At 43.5% G+C, this 24,543-nt stretch overlaps 1 protein-coding gene across 1 annotated transcript in view; it reads right to left on the bottom strand.

The window, feature by feature from the left end:
* The window catches only part of PDZD2 (PDZ domain containing 2), a 137,900-nt gene that overhangs the window by 41,663 nt on the left and 71,694 nt on the right, over positions 1 to 24,543 (bottom strand). The window contains exons 3-5 of the mRNA XM_088156056.1: positions 13,112 to 13,254; positions 12,370 to 12,502; positions 10,099 to 10,266 (exon numbers count right to left, since the gene is read on the bottom strand). Coding sequence (XP_088012182.1) covers positions 10,099 to 10,266; positions 12,370 to 12,502; positions 13,112 to 13,254 — 444 coding nt within the window. The remainder of the gene's footprint in view (positions 1 to 10,098; positions 10,267 to 12,369; positions 12,503 to 13,111; positions 13,255 to 24,543) is intronic.

The following is a 24,543-nucleotide window of genomic DNA, read 5'->3' as shown; positions in this document are numbered from 1 at the left end:
TCAGAAAACACTTAGAAATCCCATCTACAAAGCTTGCAAGAACTCCCCAAAGGCGTGTTGTGTGTAATCTTTGGCTCTCTCATAACCTAGACATGAAGAAAAACCCAGCTCCACCTTATCCTTCTGGCCACGAACATATCGCTTTACTGCCTTGAGGTGGCTGCCCAGATTTAACCATGCCATTTTAATTTTCCTCACTTTCAAGGAAATGAAGCTTATTATTTCAGTCCTGTAGGTCTCTTATTAAACTAAACCAATAAATCCCTCCCAATGCCATCCCAGCATTAAGGACAAGGGGAGCTTTAACACGCACAGTGGTTTGAAGGGAGATCTAAAAATAGAGCCCATTTTGCCAGTTCATTAAGTAGCTCTGGGATCAAGTGACGGTGACATCTCAATTGATTTCAAAGGAAACGGCACTATCAGGGACACACGGTCCTGGCACTGCACCAGAACGAACAACTGCCCTCAGAGTCCTCACCTCGGCAAAGCTCCAGCGTGACCAGGCTCTTAATTAGGCGAGATGAGGAGCAGGATTATGACAGTCTGCACTGTTTAACCGCAAGCAGCTTGGCAATCCCTTGCCGATCAACAAAAACAAGACGGCACACAGAGGTTGATACAATTTAATAAGCAAACTGCTTTTCTGCTGCCCTTGCAGAGCTCCTCAGCTGCTGCCTTTCCCATCAATGAGCGCACTCGGCTCCCCACGGCACAGCCCGGCTGGCTCTGCTGAGAAGTGCTAGCAGCATGCAGACCAGTTTATCCTGGTGGTTTGGGAATGAAGCAGCAAGAACCAGGTTGAGAAGTCTGCAGCATAAAAAATTCTGTCCTACCTGCACTGGCAAAGCACGTTCACCAGCAAGACTACCACCCTTCTTCAGAACAGCCATGTCAAAGAGGAATGGCTGTGCACCAACACAACCTTCATGGGAAGATTCCACATCTTCTTTGGTCCCATTCACACTGTGTCCTGGTCTCCAGCCATGACAATTTTTTCCTTAAACAGCACTACCCCAAACATTAAACCATGAATTGTCCCAACACCACTGTCTGTGGGGCAGCCATCAGGAGCAACCCAACTAGGAGCCAGCAGAGACTCTTCAGAACAATGCCCCGAACATCGAGTACAAACCTTCACCTATTTCCTGCACGAAGTTTTTCTTCCTAGTCCCTTGACACAAGCTGATGCTTTAAAGCCTTTAACCTTTCAAAAAAACTTTCATGATTTTTTTCCCCATAAACTGGTATAATTCTAGCTGTTTCAGTTATTTGTGCAATTACTTATTGCTTTATGGGGCACAGCATGCTTTAAGCCTTAAATGTATCTGCCAGGCAGGGAACTCCACATGCCCCTTTGCCTTGTACAGAAAGTAAAATACCTTCACTTTTAAATTAGCTCTTTTTCACTTTAATTGAATCCATCTCAGATAAATTACAAACTGCAGCACTATAATTTACGAGAATTAACATTGCACATGATGCAGAGAACATGGATTTTCTAATCGTGGACAGCACTGAGTTTTCCATGCCTTACTGCTCTGTTTTAGGGTATATAGAAAGCTGCACAGATCCTAGAAGGAGGCTGATGAGGGGGGACACACTGCATCAGGGGCTGTAGCACCCAGGGACATTTTTCCAAAACACAGCACATCCCAAAGCCCACGGAGCACCCTAAACTGAACCACGGGGTTTACCAAAAGTCCAAATTAAATCCAGACTTAGCAGTTTTTGGTGCAATCTAGAGGACTCCCCTCTTCCAAAGGGCAGTTGCATTGCTGTTTTTCCTTCATGACACAAAAGCCGAGAGAACCCACTTGTAGCCAAGGATGGAGGAAAAGAGAAGGAACATCACCTCCAGCACTAATTCAGTGTCTTGAACTGGCAGCTCTATATAAACCAATGTCCTTTTTGCTCCTCTGGTGCAAAGCTGACAGGGCAGATGGCAGTTCTGCACATTCACCAGGGAGGCCTCGAGAGGGCTCAAATTTGGGCTGTGTTTGGCAGCACCAGTTAAACGAAGCCTCCAACACCTTCCCCAGAAGCTCACCTGGGAACTACATGTGGTGGTACCACCAGGTGCAGCCCATATTTCCTCCTGCCCAGCCAAAGGGAATGGGAACCAGGCTCTCCTTTACTTAATTTCAAAGAAAGTGTTAGAAAACTCTTGGTTCATATCCACAAGCGATCAGGAAATCTGATAAGCAGTCAAGAACTGGAGCTGCCCAGTTTTCTGAATAGGTGGAAATGCCAAATAAACAAAACAAAAGCTTTTAAAGTGGTGTCTAGTCTGCCACTTTACCAAATGCCTGCACTCCACAGTGACCCTAAGCCTGCAGTATAATGCAATAGTTGCTAGTTACTATTCATTTCAAGAGGCGCAAACCCCCAGGAGTTATTTTTGTGTCTCTTCTCAAAATCTACAGAGTGGTCACCTACAAATCTGCCCAAGAAATAAAACCTGGCATTCACCAGCACAAAAACAGCAGCAGTATCTGCCCATGCCCACTCTGTTAACAGATTGAAAATGCACTATGGCAGAGCTGAGCTACTCTTATCTTCAGTAATGTTTTATTCATTTTTTACAAGACTCTCTAAAACCTTTTTGAATGTGCTTGACACCAGGAGCCAGCATGTGTTGACCACTGTTCAGATGCTGGCATGCTCTTGATGAAGCAGAGTCCCAGCTGTGCTGCCTCACTGGTCAGAGCTGCAGTTAAGCAAAGCACACTCCATTTTCAGATATCCAAAGAGCCACTAAAATTATTAATAATGTTTTAAAGAGAAAAAACTTCTAAAAAAATATCCTTTTAAAAAGGAAGAAATGCAGGAAATGGCTAACGCAGCCAAGTTTTCCAAGAAACACATCACAGACAACACATGCCTTGGAAACAGTAAGATGCTCCCAGCTAAACAGTTCCCAATCCTTTTTGGACCAGATTACTCTTCTTCTGCAGTACATTATGATTTTCACTAGAAACAGCTTTTGCGCTAAAGGAAATCAAATGCACACAAACAGATCCCTGCTGTTCTCTTTTTTATGCTTTATCCTTTTCCCTCCCCAAACATCAAAATAGCAGGACACATGCTTTCCATGCAGTTTAGTCACTGCCCACGAGATGTCTCTATGTGCTGCAGAGAGATCCCAGAAGACCAGTCTTAGTAAACAGCAGAGACCTAAGGGATTCCATGAATGTATGATAAACATGGAACTCAAGAAGTGTGAAAGGTGGTTCAGCTACTCCATTATTTTGTTTAATATATGCTCAGTTCATGGCTTAGCACAAATCTGGAGCCTTTACATCAGAACAAACTATAAATTGCTTATATTTTTTTTCTTTCTTTTTTTTTTTTTTTTAAATGACAATCTTTTATTCCCAGTGAGGGAGAAAATATGCAATAATCGCTCCTCAAAATAAACTGCTCTCCTGAGAATGAAACAAGACCTTCTTAATACCAATGTCAGCCAACAGCTGCAGAGAGCATTCCCATGATGTCACTGGTGGGAGCTTTGGATTTCAGCTCCAAACTGGCACTTTATACCATCCTAAGTATACCTGAAGATATGGAATACGTAAGAATTAAGTGTCTTTCTTACCTGCATCTTCAAGGATCTGAAGCCTCACACATTATAGATGCTGCACAGCACATCTCAAATGAGTTTTACCTGATCCCAACCAAGATTGGACAGCGTATACAGCAAAAAATTTGCAGATGTGGTACTGAGACATTCACACTAACTCAAAAATTCTAGAGCCTGTATCATCCTTCTGCTAATGTATGTGAACCGCATGGCTGTGACAGCATTTCTCTTGTTCCAGTGCCATGAGAGTGTTATTTTTAGCTTGTTAAAGGCAGTTCATCTCCTTCAAAACTGGGCAGTTATCCAAACAGCTAAAGGAGACACAGGCTGTACTGTATCTGATGCTTTATGGGAAAAGCCCTCATTCACAAAAACAAAGACCATGCAGAACCTGTGCCGGAGATAAACTTGTGCTTCTATTACTCTGCTGACTCAGCTTTCAAATATATCACACGGGAAGAGCAAAAATTCTAACTCTGGGCATTGTCTGCACTGTTATTTATCGTCAAGTAAGAAAGGTTATCTTCCACCAGCCCAAGCAACAGGAGGTATTTCAGAATTTGTAGACGGCATCACATCTACAGACAACCCTTCAAGCCCTGGCCCCTAGGTGAACCAGTTTCCTCTGGCCTTGCCTTGAAGATGGAGGCAGTAGGAAAAGGCCCAGAAGGTCTGGGAGGCAGGCACAGGGAATGATGCAAGTGCTCTGAGGAGCTCCCTCCTGACATGAAGAATGCACTCATGTTAATGTCTCCTTGACAGGTGAATTTTACAATGTGTGAAAAATAGTAATTCAGTGACACTGCATCCCTGCAGGCCTTTCCGCACTCCCCCAGCTCATGTGATGTGTGCCAACACCTTCCCCAGCCCTGACCAGTGTCACACCACCACGACCAGCCCACCACTGAGCAACCCCCCTCAACAAGCCCAACTGCAATTGCGTATTTTAATGTGATAGGGCTTCTAGAAACAACACACACTGTGTGAACGAGATTTAGTCTCCAAGCTCTTTTTCAATTTCTCTTGCCCAAAATTCCTAACAGTATTTACTCTGAAAACTTGCTTCTTGGAGTCACTATAGGACCCAGTGTGTCTCATCAGCCACAGTTGAGTGAAGGGCACTGCATGGGCACAGACCCATCAATACACTGGACAAGACTGTACCTCAGAAAGGTACAATACAGCCTGACTTTCAACAAATTCAGCATTTACAGCTGAGCAGCAGCTCTGAGCCATGCCGAGGTGCAGCTGGACCCTGCCCTTGCCTGCCCCTTCCAAAGGTGCTGTGGCACAGGGCACGATCTGCAAACATTGCCAGCCGTCACCACAAAGAGGAAAAGAGTTGTTGAACCCTTCCCAGTACATCAACAAGCCCCACACCAGGCTCTTCAATTTCTTCCCCTTCCCCCCACCCTAAAGTAAAGCTTTTCATTGCTAAGCAAATTTCTGCCAGGAAAATCTTTTTTTTTGCTTTTCTCACAGCCATGCAGTGCTGTTTGAGGAGTGAGCCATGTTTCTGCAGCCTGTGTTGAGACTGCAGTGCCCTAACGGGAACAAACATGCCAGTACTCCAAGTAAGGAGGGCCCCTCTCCACGCCCTGCACACATTTAATTGTTGAGTTATGCTTCCTGTTCCTTCTCAATGCTAATGCTTTCTCTGAAATTCTCTCTCAGTGTTTCCAGAAGAACTTTTGACCCCAAGACTGTTTTTAAAGTTTTGGCATTATTATCCCGTTCTTCATTATGCTAGCATGGCTACAGGTAATTATGCGTGGATTCCCTGGTAAGACAGAAAATCTCATGGCAGAAAACAACTAGTCAGTCCTACAGCACAGAAAAAAAAAAGTAAATGGAGAGGGAGCAGAGTTAAATAAATGCAATTCTTCACATTCACCGAACAGGTTTATTTATCCCCTTTCAGCTACATGTCTTGCATGAAAACCACAAGTGAGTTTTGGCAGGGATCAGGTAACCTAGATCACGCAAGGAACCTTTAACAGGAGACATCCTGTTTCTGTTGCTGGTAGGAGGGCAAAGACCTTGCAGGGTCACGGCCGTCTCTGCGTGCAATGCGCCCGGCACTGACGTAAAGGCACACATCACACACTTCAGGTCACCCCAAAATGATCAAATAGGAGTAGAAAGGCGCTGATACCCCACAGCAGAGGGTCACGCAGCTGGGGGTGCAGCCAGAGGCGGTGTCCCCAGGGCCTGTCTGCATGGTGAGCTTGGGCACAGGGAGGCAAATTGTCTTCCCAGCGTCCCCACAAAAGGAAGAGGTGACCTCCTTTTCTCTTTTGTACAGTTCTATTCTGCATGGAACAGACTCAGCTCAAGGTCCTGCCTACAGCATCAGGAATGGCAGATGCCCAGGGGAGAACACAAGATTTAAGTACAGTGGAGCAGTCTCCAGCCTTCCACCCCTGCCTCCAGCAACTCCAGATCCAAACCTTCTGAGGCAGACACCCTCCTGCTGTGTTTATTAACCTCTGGGAATTTCAAAACATTAATATGAAGCTGGTCACTGAAGCTGAACATTTAAAAAATGCTTAGACCATCAGATATTGAACAACACAAAGGCAACTAACTTTTGAAGCAACTAAGAACAGCATGTGCTTCTGTCTAGGGACCAAAAATCCCCCAAATTCATCGGCCACTTTGCAAATTTTTGGTAGGTGAGCTTTCTCTTGAGACTTCACTTCCCAGGTTGCTCCACCAGCCAGCAATGCAGTGACAGATTCAATTTCAAGCAACAGAAACACTAGTAAAAGTGAATTAGAATTAAAAATAAATCATACAAGACAAATACTATCATATTATCCTATTTCACATTTATACATAAATAATAACATTTTAGAATAGCAGTGTCAACTGCACATGGCAAAATATGGGTTGGGGTGGAGGAGTTTAAAATCCTCTAAATGTTTCAGGACAGCACAACTCTCTAACCCAGTATTTTGTGTCTGAAGTTAAGGAACATTTTGGACAAACTACTCCTAAAAGAAATGCACTTTAAGGATATTAATGTAATATTTTTTCTGCCTGGCAGCACAAGCCTTAATAAAGTTAAAACTTTAAGGTATGTTTCATGTTAAACAGGGCTTTATGTAAGGACACTGTAAATGCAGAACTCCATTTAAATTGTATAATGTGATTTTTATTAATGAAACTTCACAAGTGGAATTTCAAGTAAGACTTAAAGTGATACTTCTCTTAAATTACAGTTTTCAAGTGTCACGAAACTCTTCTGCTGTGTCCTGCAGAAGCTGACTAGCTCAGACTCTATTTCCCTGTTTGAAAATGCTAGAGCAGAACTTAAAAGAGTTGTAAAAAGCAACTGCTCATGGGAAAATTTTTTAACCACCAGCATATAGAAAACATAATTTTCATTTTTACTACATTTTTCACAGATTTTTAAAATAAGCCAGGTTAGAAGGGACTTTGGGGGCTGACCCATTTCAAACCACTGACAACTTACATCAGTTTCCTCAAGAGACTGGTCCAGCTGAGTTCCAAGTAGCTACAGAGATGAAGATTTGAATACATACCTTCATTCCAAGTGATTGTTTTTTTTCTGCCTGGTTCAGCCTTCAGGCAATCAGGTGCTAAAGCAGCAAGTCCATCAGGTCTACTAATTATGGCTCTGAATACTCAGCAGTGAATTATATTCACAGAGAAGTTAATGACAGAATACCTTTGACAAACTTAGAAGCTCCTGCAAGTCTTTTAGTATCTTCTAGACTTGTTCAAGAATTAGGTAGACATTGTTCTGGGTCAGAAAAGGGACAGCGAAGCCTCAGCTGACAATAGAACACTCTGAATTACTCATTATGACACAACCACCCAGCACCTGACAGCATCCCTTTAAGTCCCTCCAAAGCCCTGCAGAGTAAACAAGAAAATCCATTAACTTCTTGTCAGAAGGGAGAAAGGTAACTCCTGGACAGGGCTGAGTTGAGAGTCAGCTGCAAATCTAAGATTCAAATCTTAGACTGAGATCACAGTCTCAGTTACCTGGTCCAGACTTTGAGTACCACCCATCCTGAAAGCCTAATACAATTACATTTGCGCTGATTAAAAATAGTCCAGCTTAGCTCCCTCTTTAATCCTCAGTCACACTGTCATTCCTTATCTACTTTACAGATATAATGGAATATATGTGAGAGAAAGAGAAGACACATGAATATCATCAAAAGCGTGAAAGCAGAAAAGAGCAGTGATTTCCAAAGCAATTTTGCAATAATCTATCGGACTATACATTTATATATATTTAAAAATAAAATCTTGTGATGCTTTGATTTCATACTGGCCTTGAAATCAGCTTCTAAGCTTTGGTATGAAACGCCCCCCCACCCCAGTCTCGCCAGGTGGAAAAAAGCCACATGAATTTTATCTTTTCCATACATTTACCTTCCTCTGTCCTGCCTGGTGCTATGCAGTATTTTTACAGCCCAGCCCAGCTCAGGCTGCCCAGATCTGAGTGGGATGGATGAGGATGAAGATAAAGCTGAGAGGTTTACACAGTACAGACTGCCCACCCCAGGCTGCAGAGAGCCCTGTCTGCATTCTGAGGCTGACACAGCAATTGCAAGGGGAGTGCAAACACATTCTGTGCTTTGGATCAGAAAAGCAATGATTTCATCTGCAGATCAAGCAAAAACAGAAGAGGTTCTGAAAGTCACCAATAACTTATTACATTTCTTTAAATTACATCTTTTCAACAAAATAAATTAATAGAAGCAGAAAAGACAATGAAAAAATCCTGCTGCTACTCTTCTAAAGTGTTTATTGAGCCCAGATTTCTGTGATTTCCCCTCAACCTTCCAATGATGTATTCTGAAAGCACAGAGCTATTGCCATCAGGGGTGAGAGTGCCTGACAGGCAGGCAAATCCAGCTGGCTCTGAGTTAGTGGCCACCATCACCGCCAGCTGCAGTGGCACTGGGATGGACAGCACGGCAGGCTCTAAACTCAAGCCCAAGCTGAAGAGCTCTGGGAGGCTCATGCAGCTGTGTCCTCATGGCCATGTGCGCCTCAACCATCTTGAGCTTCCCTGAGCACTATGTTAATCTGGAAAGGAAACACTTGATAAAAAAGCCATCAATGGCAACCAGGCAGAGCCTTGTTGGAATAGACATGAGCAAACCAAGTGAAAAATACCTTCTAGCATGTGCTGAAAGAGTCCCTGGAATGCCAGGGAGCTTAATTCTGAAGCCACACATAATTATATTTTGTCAAAATTGATTTTTTATATTTAAGTGCTGCTGAGCCATAGCCTTATTAGAAATTACCAGAACGAGAAGCATGATACGTAGAAGAATTCAAAGTATTTGTAGAAGAATTCAAAGTATTTTGATAGTCAAAAGAATCCTTATATGCCCACTCAAGTTTGCACACAAACACTACACCAACATCAGCATGCTAAGCATCCCACATTTATTTGTTTTTTCCTTCGTCCCCCAAAAATAGCACCCTGGCACATAGAAGAGAAGACAGTAAATAAATAACAAAATTTGTCAGAGTGCTGAGATGTGTTAGAGTGAAGACTGTTATAAACATTGACTCAAAGTAAGTCAGAGACGACAGGCAGATAGGAAGTGAACACCAGCATCATGAGACCCATCCTGGGGAGCAGCCTTTTTACTCAGGTGTAAGTGTAAGAATATAAAATCAAAACAAATCACCAAACCAGTATCATATCTGAGCCATCCAAATGTTTAACTGATTTATTTTAACTGTCACAGAAATTAGTGGGAGGGGAAGACAAGAAGGGAAAATAAACAGGTAAAAGCTTCAAGTAAATCCACCTGCCTTCCCTTGCTGGAAAATCAGTCCATGAGTTCTTTATATTAGAAACATAATTTTATTTTTTGTCTGTACCATACAAGAGAGGCCCAGAAGACCTATGAAGTTTCATAGAGCTGCAGCATTACAAATAAATAACAATAACCCACTTAATCTCTTCTTAATGCAGCCCTAAAGGGAACTCAAGTGAGATTATCAACCGGCAGCATTTATTCAGCAGAACTATGGTTCACAGCCAGAAATTCCTACCCCTCCTCCAAAGTGTCTGTTGGCTTCAACACAGCAAATACAAATGTCAAGACTTGGATCATAAAATGTTAAAGAAGTTTTGTTATAAAAAGGAGGGGAAAGAAGAGCATGTAACTGCGTAAGCATGGCAAGAGACTTTGCATCAGATCCAACAAAAGCAGTGGAAGTGGGTGGAAAACAATCGAAGAGAAAAACAAAACCATGATTGCAACATAGGCTGGAGGCCTCGAGAGCTCCTGCTCCCTGTGCTGCTGCCTTGCTGCAGCTGAGAGATGGCAGGGGCTGTGGTAAATGCCATCCCCTTTCCAGCTTCTCCCACACATCCCGTGCTGAGATGGGCTGGGTGGAGTGGGACTGCCTGGTCCCGAGGACCTGCTCTGTGTCAGGCTGTAGAAGAATCTGACAGATGCAAACGGGCTTTGAGAGAGAGAGCAAAAACGTCACACCAAAACCACACTTACAGCAACCAGTTTTTCAGGAGACACATTCACTCCTTTGACATCTTCTTCTTCCGGCTGTTCATTTTCCTTATTGTCAGTGCAAGAGACAGAGTCTTGGACTGAGCAAGTGCTAAGCAAGTCTGGCAAACTGGTAGATGGATACTTCAGAAGATCCCCTTCAGAAGATTCCTACCAGAGAGACAACACAATATATTACATGCAGAAAAACACCAATGTCACAGTAAAACTGCTCCATCTCACCTGCCCAGTGTGAGTTCCCTGGTATTCCTCCCTGGGTTACACACTTCCACGTGCTCAAACTTTTAATGGTCTGGTTATAAAAAGTAGGCTTGGTTTTAAAGTGTATATATAGTAAACCTAGATCAATACACATTTGTAACATTTGGATTTTATAAAGAAGAATTTAAAGTAAATGCTTCTTCAGCAGCCTGCTCCTCCCCACTCTGGGTTTAGTAAACATCACTGAGAGTGAACTGAGAGTTGACAGACCTCATTACTCATTCCACTGCATCCCAAATCACACCCTGTGCTCCTGTTCCCTCCCTGTGGATGTTCCCTTCACATGTTTATCTACCTACACACACAGGAATAATACACTGACACCCCTACTTAGGACAATACAATGAAAACTGACCCACTGATCCTCTACCAACTCAGTCCTGATGCTCAAGCATCTGCTTCTGCTCTTTGCCATGTTTTCTGGCAGGCAAACATGAGCCTCAGCCAAAAGCAGTGGCCAGACGGATCCACTGCTTTCAGAACAAATTCTGTGTTACTGATCACTCACCAGACCAAAAGGCAAAGCTGCATTCTTATACTAACAAATAATGCCTGGAGGGAGCTGCTAGCCCCCTTTTCTGGGGCTGCCAGAAATACAGCACTGGCTATATTCCCTCCTGCTTGCCTTTCCAAGTCCCCCTTCCAGGGACATGGAAACTGTCCAAGTGCATAGAGCACAGGACAAGCAGATTCACAGCCTGATCAGGAAAGTGAAGTTTTATGCCCTAAGCTTATGCATGATGATTACTTTTATGAGGTCACCATAGGAACAAGCAGTTAATTTTAAAGAGAAATAAATGCAGCCTACTGCCATGTGCTCTGGCAGAGTCCAGCTGTCTAAAGGAAACACAAAATGTACCTACTTCAGGTCAAAGTATGGTGTTACCAGAATAAACATTTGCGGGGTTAATACCAAACTGTGACCCTGAAGAAGGTCTGCAATGAACTTTAATGTCTAACAGAAATGTTAGAGAAGTCACAGGCTCTTCACTTTGAATATGAGGTTCTTCACTTTGCATATGACGGAATAAAACCTCTTGAAAAACATGTGCATGCAGCATCCAGGAAAGCCTTAAGAGCATTCAGATATTAAAGCCACAGAAACCTGCTTTGGGATGGCTTGGGAAATCTGAAGGTGAAGCTAAGAAAAAAAATTTAGAATACTGACATAGTGGCTTGTTGACACCCTGGAAATGCAGACAATATGAGTGTTCTGTTTGGGCCGAGATGTTCCTATCACCACCTCAAAGGCCCTGGTGACCCCCACTGTGCAGGCAGGTCCTAATTTGAGATCCCTGGGTGCTTTTGGGAGCCGACTGGCCACCCACCAAACACCTGCAGCAACCCAGGTCCAGGGTTAGCAGGAAATGATCCACGGAGAAGAGCAAATAGAGGTGAGCAGGTTTTTCTTAAACAAAGAAAAAAAATGTTATGCAATATTCCCTCAACCTCTTCTGTGATCAAGAAAACGAAGAGTCCAGCTGACAAATGAGTTCCACTCTCATTTCCCTGAAATTTCATGTTCCTTTATGTATAAGAGCTCCACTCTACACTATTAACAAGGAAAAAATAAGGAACTCAAGCCAAGAGATCATTTTCAAGAAATCTCAGGCACACAGATAGGACAGAGATGAGAGGTATACAGGCTCTGCAGGCAGGAAGCAGAAGAGGCTCAGAACAGCCTGCTTTGCTTAGCATATAATTTTAAGAAAATGGTTTTGGCCGAAACTTAGGTAACGTCTGCATGAATAAATACTCATCTGCACACTGAGTGACAGTGACAGTACAAGCAAATCATTAATTTGGTCTATACTGTGCTGATTTGCCACAGATTTATGGCAGCTACTGATACATTTCCCCTTGCTGTGCATTAAATTTAGAGCAGCAAACATGCACACGTGATTCCCTATGGAAAACGCGGCCTTTTCATGCAGCACTTGCACGAACATTTGTGGATGTACATTTGTGAGACCACCCAGGAGATATCTGTACCTTGCTAGAGACCACCAGCTGCACCAGGCCAGCGGCCGCGCGGAGGAGGGCCACGGCATCCTGGTGGGAGAGCCCCACCAGCGACTGCCCGTTGATCATGAGGAGTTCATCACCAGCCATCAGCCTGCCATCCCTGCAGAGACAGAGCAGGAACATGGAGCTGCAGGTTGGTTCTACCACGGTACCAGGCTCCGGTGGAGCGTGGTGGGATGTGCAGGTATGGGCAATGTATGATCTCACTAAGCTAAGCTTGCACTGATCACTACTTTGTAGAAAAAGGAGCTCAGAAAGGTGCCCGCAGTCAATCATTGTTATAACCAGGGGCATTCCACCCTCTTTCTAGGGCTGAGACCCCATAAGTCTTCCTTGTGACCCATTGGTTTAGGTCAGGGAACAGCAGCAAGCCCCATCTCCACCCCATTAGGAATAGCAGGGCTGTCAGTGAGCACCCTGGGGCTGCACAACCGATCCCATGGGAAAGGCACATCTTCCAAAAAGGGACTTGGGGGAAAAGCCCTGCAAGCCATCAGGCTCCTTGACTTTCCCTCCACCACCAAGGCAGTATTTGATCTGTCTACAGTTTGGACAAAACCTTCTGGAAGACGCTTCAGTGATCAAACAAAAAAAAAATAATTTTTTAGTCTGACAATGCCATATTCTCACCCTCACACCAGGGAAGGGCAAAACCCCAGAATGATATTCCATCACACCCACCACCATGAAGGCACCACAGACGCCTCACCTGTGTGCAGGGCCGCCTTCCTCCACGTGGGTGACGATGATGCTGTGAGGGGACCGCTTCGACCCTCTGCCTCCCGTTATCTGGATTCCCAGCCCGTCTGTGCCCTTCAGGATGTGCATCTTCCATATGCGGCAACCTTCTCGCTGAGAGAAAACGTGCAGAAAGTCCTTCAATTTGGATTTGGAACACCAAGTGAGGGCTGGGAGGTTATGGAAGGGAGCTATTTAGCACCTTGCTGCCCATCACTACACACCTGTATAGCCCAAGCCATACTGGTGTTCCTGCTGAGCTTTGCTATGTTAGCTGTGGTCCAAGCGAAGGAGGCAGAAAGGAGGAGGCAGCACAGAGCAGGGTCAGCACGTAGAAGTTTCCTTGCAGGGGTGTTTGCAGCTTTTCTGAGCCACGCAGAGGCACTGCTCTCAATGCCCTGATCCTTCCTGGAGCAACCAGCAGCCTCAAACCCCTTCGCCAAAACTCAAGGATGAGCCGTGCAGGGCTGCAGAGGAGCAAGATGTGGTTCAAGGGGGACTTGAACATCAGGTGGTGCAGCTGCTGTTGCAGCAGGGACCAGACTCACATCACACAGCAGTGCTTCCCTCTCCAGAGGGGTTTGCAGGATTTGAGACATAGGGGTAAAAACCACCAATTTCAAATTATCAGCTGCAAATCAAGCATTTCTTACTGGGCAGCTGTGGCACAGATTGTAAATAATAAATTTACCCACTGTGGAGAATAATTTTCAGTATGAGCAAGGTAATAAGCAATGTTCAGGACACCTTTGTTGGTTTTAGTTGTTTTTAATTACTATAAAGATTTAGCCAAAAAGCAGTTTACAAACTCCAGAGCAATATGAAATGCAAAACAGAAGCTAGCTCCCCCGAGTCCTAGTGGCAAGACCGGGCACAAGGAAACACAAGTGTGACAGTATCAGCAGAGCAAAAAAGGAAAGAGAAAAACAAGCAAGCAAGACAAGTAAGGCAGTTACCAGGATGCTGTCAGAGAGGGGAAGAACCAGGACTACAGATTTATGAAAAACCCTTGGAAGTTTTCAAGCCTTTCAAGACAGCAAAATGCACAATTCAGAGGCACTTTTTAAGCCACGCGTTGTAGTCACCAGGCACCGGGTCAGCTATTTCTGACGGGTGTGTTATGTACAAAAGTAACATTCTCACAGTACCCAAACGTCCAAGTAGCAAAGATGATTAAAATTTCATAGCGAACTGTGAAGAGCATGCACAAATTGCTGCTTGTTTCTGAGAAAGAGAACCGCTAAATATATTGGCAAACCCAAGGGCTGTGGCAGCAACCTGCAGATTTTAGGCCACTGTTGTTTAGCAGAGTATGAAGTGAAGAAAATGTGGGGTTTTAAAATATGACTTTTTCATATAAAAGAACAAAGAGGTCAGTATCTACAACAATATCTTAAGAACAAAGTGAAAAATAACAAGAATAATTAATAATTATCAATACTAACATTACTAATGTTAACATTAATATTAATAACAACAACTATGCTAGTAATGAATCCCAGCCCTTAGTCCACAGATAGGAGAAACAGAAAAACCAAACCAGGTTCCATAAGAGGTGACCCAAAAGTTTGAGCCTGAAAACACACATCTGTGGGTAATTTGTTAACTTGAAAGTCTTGCAGATGGGCAATATCCCAGCAGGTTTAACTGGGATCTTCAATGCCTTCATAAAAGCCCAGTCTCCTGCTGAATAACAGGACATGTCAGGACAGAGGATGCTTTAAAATAAATTAGAGTGACACATGAGACACTGTGTTAAATGCAGGGGCCAAGAGTCAACTATATTTATCTAGTTAAAAAACAGAACTGAACTACAGCATGAAAATGCTCCAGGGAAGTTTTATTGCTATGAAGTACCTTGCACACATAATGAAGAGAGTACAACAGAGAAATACAATCTCTCTTCCTCCCCCAACGAAGCCCAGGCTGAAAGGATGACCATCCATTCTCCTCATAAGATGCCACTTTGAATGTCCCGTTGTTAAACCCAGTTTGGAAGCAGACTTTTCAATAAAGTTTAACAACGCAGTCATAAAATTGCCTTTAATGACTTCAAAAAGCTTTCTGGAACATAAGTCACACCAAGGCCAATGATGTGCCGGCTCGCACTCCTTAGCACTCCTCACTACCACACATTTTATTACAAAAATTCCCAAATTTATTCTTAACTGACCAACTCTCAAATATTCATATACAGAGCATTTAATGAGAGCAAATGGCAAGACTCTGCTGCTCTTGATGCAAACACCAATCTTATTCCCTTTGAATGCCCACTAAAATCAAAAGCCCTTGCAGAGTAATCAAAAGCACTAGCGAAGTACTCAGTCCAAACATGGGAAGAAAAATACATCCACAATAAAGACAACAAAGCCATCTGGCACATGCCCAAACCTGTATTTCTTTCACTCATTTTTCAAATGCCACTGTCACCAACTCCTGTGTAAGAAAAGGCTGTCCCTTCAGTCCTTGGTCAGCTACAGGCATTTCATTGGGAATAAACAACTCAGCATCGTCAGCTGGAAATCAGAACCCCTCACTGTTCTTCCCTTTTCTTCATAAAACATTCATAGCTCTTCACTTAACCATGCACTGAAAGCAAATGCCCCCCACCAGCACGCACATACCTCTAAGGGATGTCACTCCCAGATTTTGAAAGCTATGTATTAAAGAACAGACTGCCAGCCTTTCCTTGAGGTCTCTGGAGAAAGGGGGTGTCCAGCAGAAACCCCATTCCCTCCCCATGAAGCTGCTGTGTCTTTTGTACAGAGCAGCATGGGATAGTTCACAGCTGGCTAAAAATGGTGCTGCTTTGAACATGTACCTTAAGTGAGTCCATCAGAGGAAAGCCTTAATAGTAAAGCTCTGTGCCAATTCCAAGGATTTGTAAATGCATTTAAATTTTACTTAAAGCGGTTTATTTTGAGTTATTGGGGACTCACACGTTCAACTACACAAAGCTCAAATGCTTTGAAAAATAAGAAAAAAAAGTAGTAATGAATGTGTTAATTTTCAAAAATTTTTGAAGTATCCTATTTTCAAGCTTTCCTTCATGAACAAAAAGACTACAATCTCGCTTAGTCTTTAAATGAAAGCTGGGATTCTTGTGCATTCACCCCACTCCAGAGACTTGCAATACCCAAAGGAAACTCCAAGAGTAGTTAGATTTGGCATTTTGCAGATATGATGTCACTGCCCTTGGAGCCTGCTTAATCCCTGCCCAGAGGACAAGTTTAAATGCTGACCACTCTTCTTTGATTGGCTGCACAATTCCAGTTGCTGCTCGGCTGCTGTCAGTTCCAAATTTTTATTAACATCTGAATTTTCCCATCCTCTCAGAATAATTCTCACAGCTTCACTTATAAATAACTCAGAATAACCTCCTCCCAGCTTTGTTCACCAGTGACACAAGAAATCTATATACGTGCACTCACAGCTCTTGGTGCAAAAGCACTTCAAGCACAAAGCACAGATGTGCTGATGCCAGCTCAGTCTCTAACTCCAAAAGTCCTCATCAAGGACAGAGAGCAAGGCACTACCAGCCCCTAATGCAGCCAGGGACCAGGGGATATCCAGCCTTGATTACTCCTTTGGAGACTAAACTATATCCCTTAGCCAAAGCCAGATCACAAGCACTGTGTGCAGCACTTGAGAACGGGCTTCTAACATGATGTTACAATCTGCTATGCAACAGTTGGCTTTCACTACTACGTATACGCTTTTGCAAATTATTATAAATTGTAACTCCTTATGCAGATATAGTGCACATTGTAATTGCTTTTGTGGACAGTATAACTAAAATTGTGCATAAAGCAAGGCTACCACAAGATGTAAGTGTGCTTGCAAAAGATGTATCACAAGATACAACCCTTCTTGCAAAATGTATAACCAGGACAGCACAGGCAGAGAACAAAATACCATAAAAGGAGAATACCAAGTCTAACGTGGCACCAGAAGACCACCCTGGATTGCCTCCCTGATGGATCCTTGGAGATTGAAGCTGTGGACTTCTGCAATGCTGTGGCAACCTAAGGTGAAGTTGTGGAAAATGGGCTCCAAAAATGTGCAAAGTTGTTTGCTGAAGGAATGCAACTGCAACAGTACAAAGGACTGCTTGCTAAAGAATTGGACATGCCTTTAGCTGTTGCCATGCACCCAGCGCTGTTACTTCTGCTTTATTGATCTGTCCCTTATTATCCCTTATTAAACTCTAAAAATTTTAAGGAGTGGGCTTCGTTTCTCACAATGAGATGAACATTGTATTCAACAATCCAAAAAGTACCATGCAATTCACCTGAGACTTGGCCAAGATGGACACTCAGACCTGCTTGCCTTGAGAGTTTCAAAGCAATAAGAAGCAAAAATTCATTGTTAGGGACTTGAACAAACCTTAACTCTGCCCAGATCCACCCCATGGACTTTGCTTGTAATCCCAGGCAGCAGCAGCCCTGCCTCCCTGGACTCCTCCCAACAAAGGATTTCATGGACATGATGAACCAACATTTGTCAAAGTCAGTCTCGGAGGAGGAGATGAGATTGGGTCATCTTTTGAAATCCCTTCCAGGCTTGCATTTTTTTACTTCCCTCACACAACAAGCAGAAATACAAATGGTCAAGCCAGGCTACAGCTGGACTAATGGCTAATTTCTGTTCTCTGCAGTTACATCACTCTTAGTGACTCAACTTTCCTCCCAGCTTGGCTCTTGCAAGCAGGCAGCCCTTTGGACCAGATTTTTCCACTTGAATCTGACCAACTTCAAAATGCCTACGTTACAAATAATTTAAATGTTTTAAAAGACAGTATGAATATTCTACTTGGATTAATTGCAAAGTGGGGGGCCCACGGGGTAAGGGTCATCTTATGTAACAGACCACAAGCGAGAATAGAGAATACAACTGGCAGCTTCCAGTGGATCCCCACAGGCCATTTTTTCTCCACCGTGAAGCCATTGTACATCAGGCAGCCTCTGCGGAGAGCGAGCCTACATCTGGAATAAACTAGGAATAAACTAGGAGCGCTGCAGATCAGAAAGGGAGCGCACTGCCAGCGCGACGTGGGGAAGCTCGCCTTCCGCCTGCTCCGAGTGCACACCATCAAACGCCCCATTTCATAAGCACATCATTAATAAAACAAAAAGGAACGCTCTTCCTCCGAGTGTTGAGGAAAATAAATAAATAAATAAATGAGCAAAAGACATTGCAGCCATTCTTTCCCCCGCTTCCCCTTCACTAGATAATTGCAGGGGATTTTAAAGGGGTTTGACTTATTTTGACTGTGCCGTGTTCAAGAAGCTGCAAATCTGTATATACAAAAGAAAAGAAATTGCTTTGAAATCTTTAATAAAAGACAAGCTTGGCAGTAGCAACGTGTAAACAAATGGAAAACAGAAACACCGTAAGTAGTTAAAAAGCCAGACAGTAAAATGGAAAATGTAAAATAGCTTTCTACGAAAAAGCACTATCTGTCACAGCAGCAATTCAGACAAAGCTGATGTAAATATGTAACAATTTTAAAACAAAAACAGAGATAAGCCCTGATAAGAATATCAATAACCACACAAAGTCTGTATGCACACACTGACTGACTGACATGGACCTGAATGCAGCCCAAGGGATATCTCCCTCCATCCGCAATTCAACGTGGATTTTCACAGTCTGTCTGCAGGTAACAGTTCCCACTTACAAACTTCACAGGGTTTCCCATGAGGAGCAGAAGAAGCAAGCAGTGAGATCTTCACCAGCCATGAAGCTGATCTGGAAACACAACACTTAGGAGAAAGTTCCAAGTTCCATGCTTTATAAAAATTTACTTCAATAAGCTTCACAGCAGCTGGCAACCATCATGCTGATCACACAGAGCTGAAAACTAGCACAAAGTGCCCTGAACTGAAAGGCATGACATTCAGACCTGTAGTGCAACAACCTTCTCTACATGAACAGGAAGAACATTGGGATGGCCATACCAGCACATTCCACTGCCCAGAATCCTTTACTGATGTGGGATAAATTAAAAGCACAACTCCCAGCTCCCTGCCCCACCTTGGATCACATCACGCCTCCTCCCACTATTCCCCATTCTGCAGCAGGTAGGTAGGACAGACAGATCAGTAGCAGGGGAATTAACTTGCACCATCATATACCAGGTGAGCAGCTTGAATGCATCAGTCTTAACATACAGTCAAAAATCATCACTCTTCACATCACAGATATTAATGTGAATGACTCAGTACCAGAAAATCATGCCAAAATGTAATTTTTGCAGATTCATAACAAAGCAATTATTTCATTAGTGGATAATGAGTGTATTTTTATCTGATCTTAGCTGGGTTATTTTTAAGGCTGATCTGAAAGCAGAACTCCTGCTTTCATCTACTACCCTGGGTTTTGTTTTCATTGTTGCACAAGCAAGCTAAACAATTCCAAGATACATCAAAAGAAGGGGAGGAAAATAATCTTAAATTTCTTTATCAATAAACTATTCCAAGACAGGAGTTCTTTGTCCATCCTTGCTGCCTATGAAAGTTTCTTAATGATGAACTACTGAAGCCTTTGGCTTCTACCTCTGGATGATGAAAAGAGGGAAAAAAAATCCCCAAACCTAACAGGAACCACACAATATTGATGATATAAATTCTGAATGTCCTCAAAGTAGGAGCCAGGAGCACAGACACAACTGTGATTGCATTCAAGTGTCAGTTCCTGATCTTACAAGTCCCCTTGTTTGGACAAACAGCCGCCAGACACTTGGCATCTTTTCACTAAAATGTGAGTACTTTCCCCATGAAAAGAGACGTGTCCTAGGGGATGAAGCCTGGGGAACAGTAAAAAGCAAAAACATACCCTCCACCAAACACAAACACATAATTAAAATACACAAAACAGGCAGCAGAGCAGAGTGGATGAAAATTCCACGACTTTAAGCAAGACTGTCGCCCAGGGATCCATCTCCTGAGACAGACTGCTTGTTGACATCATTTCCTTGGCAAGGGCTTTAAACATTTTATCAGCCAGTGCAAGCACCTGAACTATACCATCACCCCTTACAAAAATCTGCTGGAATCATTTGTCATCCTGAACCATCACCATCTGGATTGCTCTGTTCTGAACCATTCCACTCTTGCCATCAGCTGAATCATTATACCAAGATCAGACAAAGGATTTTCTCCTCTGTCTCTGACCCTGGGGGGTTTCTGCCTGGAAATTGCCCCTGACTAGCTCAGGCTTTTAAGGGCTACAGGTGTTTACACTCCACTGAGTACCTCCCCCAGCCTCATGCTCTTGGTGGGCTTTTGGGAATAGCTGGTTCGTTAGTCTGAAGTTTCTCAGAAAACACCCTTGCAGTGTGCAGCAGATTAAAGTCCAGCCTAGAGTAGGTCACCACACACTGTCAGCTAAAGAGGAGTGTCTCATGGGGATTGGTACTACATCTGTCCACAGCAGGAATCTTTTGGATTTGCTCAGTGCTTTCAGCACTCTGCCTCAAAATATCGTGTACATAGCTTTATAATTTCAACAAATGCCTGAAACATTACAACACCTAAGCAGACAACATACTCTATTTTTAGGCATGTCCACTCGGCTTCAACTATTCACACTTAATGATTAAAACAAAAAATGGTGTGAACTTGAATTCCAGCTAAAGCTAGTCATTTGCATTTCAGTTGCGGGTTTGCTGTATCTGTAATATGGCACACAAAATATTAAGAAAAAAGGCCCAAACACTTTCTGTGTAGGTGGGAAATGCTTTCATAGGGATGCTTTCACCTATGGTTTACAATAGCTGAGTATGTCTGAGACCTTCTGCAACAGAACCTTGAACATTCCTGAGCTGCCTTTGAGGATAGCTCATTTCCCGGAGTGAAGACCTCGTTTCAAGGTGACACAGTAAAACCAACACATTGTAACTTACCTATTACCAGACTATCTCTACATCTAAGCACCCTTGGAAAATTCAGTACAAAAACAAGATAAAAGGACAGGTTGTTACTCAAAATTAAAGTCTACAGCACAACAGCTGCAGCTATCACTTAAATCACAGCAAAGGCAGGCAGAATCTTAAGTCAGTTGAAAAAATTTGGCAGCAAGCAACTTAACCCCAGAAAATTGTGATGATTGTTGTTTTATGGCAAGGTGGAACATAACTGGCAGCAAAAGATATTAACTGTAATTTCATTGCTAGTTACATCAAAGCACTTCCTAAAACCCCAAGCAAAAACAAGGCCAAGTTTTGTCAGTGCTGTACAGCTACAATTAAAAGACAGCCCTTGTCCCTAAGAGAGTTTACAACCCAAAACAAGCAACAAAGAGGGAAGACATGCTTATCACAGTGCACATTAAAACTTCAAGACAGTAGATAGCCCCAGGATCCATGTTAATGAAAGTTGGAAGAAAACACAACAGATAAAAAGACTTTAAGAACTGAATCAGATTCTGAGGAAGGCCTTTGCATGACTAAAAGTATCTACATTAACACCTAAAAACAGTGTTATTTATGTCTAAACCATGCATCATAAGATTCCCATAAAAGCTTTCATGAAACAGTAATTACTGCTTAGGTTGCCAAAAAAATTGATGTAAAGCAACTTAGCTTCAGTAACTTTACTGGACTACCTTGCTCACAGAAAGTTTTACATTTTGGTACAGCAAAAGGGTGAGAATTTTTTTTTCCATCAAGTTTAACAAAATAGTAAAATGCTTAAAGCCATTACATTATCTCAAGCTTCATGTTTTGATTCCTGTAATGTGCTATTAGCATTCCTCTTCTGCTTGGCAAGATAAGGAATATTTTCCACTAACCAAAAGTCAAGGTAATGCTGGCATTTACCAACACTAATTGGCAAGTACTGCTGTAGAAAGGCTGTCAGCCTTCCCTAACTGCAAAGTAAAATGCAATTCAAAAGCACTCATCCCCACCCAAGATGAGCCATGTCAGTAAGAAAGCAATTATGGGCCCGAAGAATGAAGAGAGCTGCTGATAAAATGTACCATGCAGCACAAAAGCAAGTCCTGGCTGGTTCTCTACATACAGGCTCGTCTGTGTGCACCTGTGCACAGACTCACACATCTGGAGAGGGTTGTGGTCCATGCAAGCTGGGCTAAGTTGGGCTGTAAGAGCAAAGCTGGCTAGGCTAGGCAGCTGAGACCAGAGCAATGGGGTTAACAGCAAGGAGCCAAGATCCTAAAGCACTGCTGTAACCCAGATCTGCCCAAAAACCTCCAGGAGGCAAGGCATTAATATTCCCTTGCCTTCCCCTTTCTGTCCTTCTGTTAATGGATGGCACAGTATCTCCAGAAAAGCATCATACACAGTTTGCAGAACCACCCACCAGATGCTGACCTGTTTCCATCCTGGAAAGGCATCCCACCACAACCCCACCCCACAGTGCCACCATCAACACTCAGGACACCCCAAACTCCTCCCATGCCATGTACCTTTGCCACTGGAGAAATACTGAAATGTATAGCCCCAGCCTGCCACACTTAACCATTAAAACATTTTCACTCTGCCTAATGTCCTTCATACATTTTCCACCAGTCACTGATAAATCTGGATCTGGAATTCAAGACCTTAATAATTTGGATGCTCATAAAGAAGTAAGAGAATTCAAGGGCATTCTGGGGGTGTCTTGTTTTTGCTTTTAACAGCTGGGTTTTTACGGGCTTTCAGAGCATCCTGCTGGGGCCAGAGGAAGCCAAGGTGGCTAGTCTGTTCTGGTACAACTCATCTTTGTCCAAGCTTCCTCTGGCTTTATCAGTGAAAGCCAACCCTGGCCAAACCTGAAAGCCAAACTCCTCATCATGCCTGCCAAACCTGGATCAGTTTAATTCCCCTTTGACAGCCAGACTCCAGTCCCTCATGCTCCTAATCTGGTCTTTGCAAACCTCAGTCTTATGTTTGATCCCTGCCCATGCCAGTTGTATCTGGCCATCTCTGGGCACTCCTTAATGGATGAACAACTACAGAAGCAGTCCACAGATCTTCCAAAAAGACCAGGACAGAGAAGCTGAGAACCAAACTGAGGGATTCTATCCTACCAGTCAACACAGTGAAACCACAGGACTGGTATATTGTGAGCAAAGCTCACAGTTTCCTTTTTTTTATCATTTCTAGTGGACTCCAGCAGTCCCTTTCCATACAGATCTTCCATCTGTGCCTGTATAATTACCCTGTGAAACTACACCCTGTCTCAGGCCAGTGAATAGAAGAAGTAAACTTTGATATCTGTGTTTAAGCTCCCCAATCTTCACAGGATGTGAAGGGTCATTACCCCAGCTCAGAGACTGCCTAATCTTAAATCACTGCCCTTGACTCCCAGTGCTGCCAGCCTGGGTCCTTTCCAAGGTCAGGTCTGCTTTCCAGATCTTGAAGATCTTCCTGTCAGGCAAATACACAGCTTTGCTGCTTTGAATCCCCGCATTTTTAAAAGTCATTGAGGTTCATCCTAAAAATATTGCAGCATAACTTAACCACCTGTAAACATTAAATGCTGCCTGCTAATTGACAGGTACAATATTTACCGAGGGTTACATACCAGCAGACAGCTGAGCAGATTTGTTTATACACAGTGATAGCAATGCCAAGTGCAAGGAGAGACAGATCAAGATCTGAGAGATGAAAGCAAGCCTGAAGAAGGGGACTGGCACACGCACACAAACCAGTAACACAGGAATCTCCTGGCAGGTTCACTTGACAAACAGTATTCATCTCGCCTGTCGTTTCATGATCCAGCATTGCTGTTATGATCAGCATGCACAGAGAAAATGGGAGAGAAAATGGCAGAACAATCCCATGCTTGTGGGAGAAGTGCCCTGAAAGCAAAAGGCACTGAAATGGTATGAGGATGCCTCAAAAGCTCTCCCAGCACAACATCCTTTAGACACTGGCTATGAGCTGGCCACTGGGATCAGCACAGCAGTGGCTGAGGACATGCAGATCAACCCAACCTCTTCTCCCCTGTTTTGGTTACAACAACTTCAAACTAACTTCCTACAGAGAGAAAAAAGAAAAGGAATTTTCCTGGACTTCACATTTCAGTTAAGCTCCAATCTGCCTCCCGGGGTGGGAAAAGAGCAGTGGAGAGGACCAGCGAGGTCCTCCCACATCCATGCTGGTCCCTGAGCAGCTTCTCAAAGCCTTTCCTCCCACCTGCAGTCAACCTCTAGTCTGCCACAGGCTGGGTCTCCCCTCGAAAGCAAATACAGTGCTCCCCAAGGGCACAGGGCTGACAGCTCTGGATATTTAACTAGTCAACATGTGGAGGAGATGGTAAGCTTGGGGCAGGCAGAGGGGATGGAGTTGCTTTCCCCATGCAGAGGGTGCCCTGCCAATGCACCCTGTCCCTGCTCCGGAGGAGATAACTCCTACTACGGGACATTTGGCTCACACTTTGAAACCTGGAAGGAGGC

The sequence above is a fragment of the Sturnus vulgaris genome, chromosome Z (assembly GCF_052056855.1).
Source record: "Sturnus vulgaris isolate bStuVul1 chromosome Z, bStuVul1.hap1, whole genome shotgun sequence".
Classification (NCBI taxonomy): Eukaryota; Metazoa; Chordata; class Aves; order Passeriformes; family Sturnidae; genus Sturnus; species Sturnus vulgaris.
This window is presented reverse-complemented; position numbering and strand designations above follow the sequence as displayed.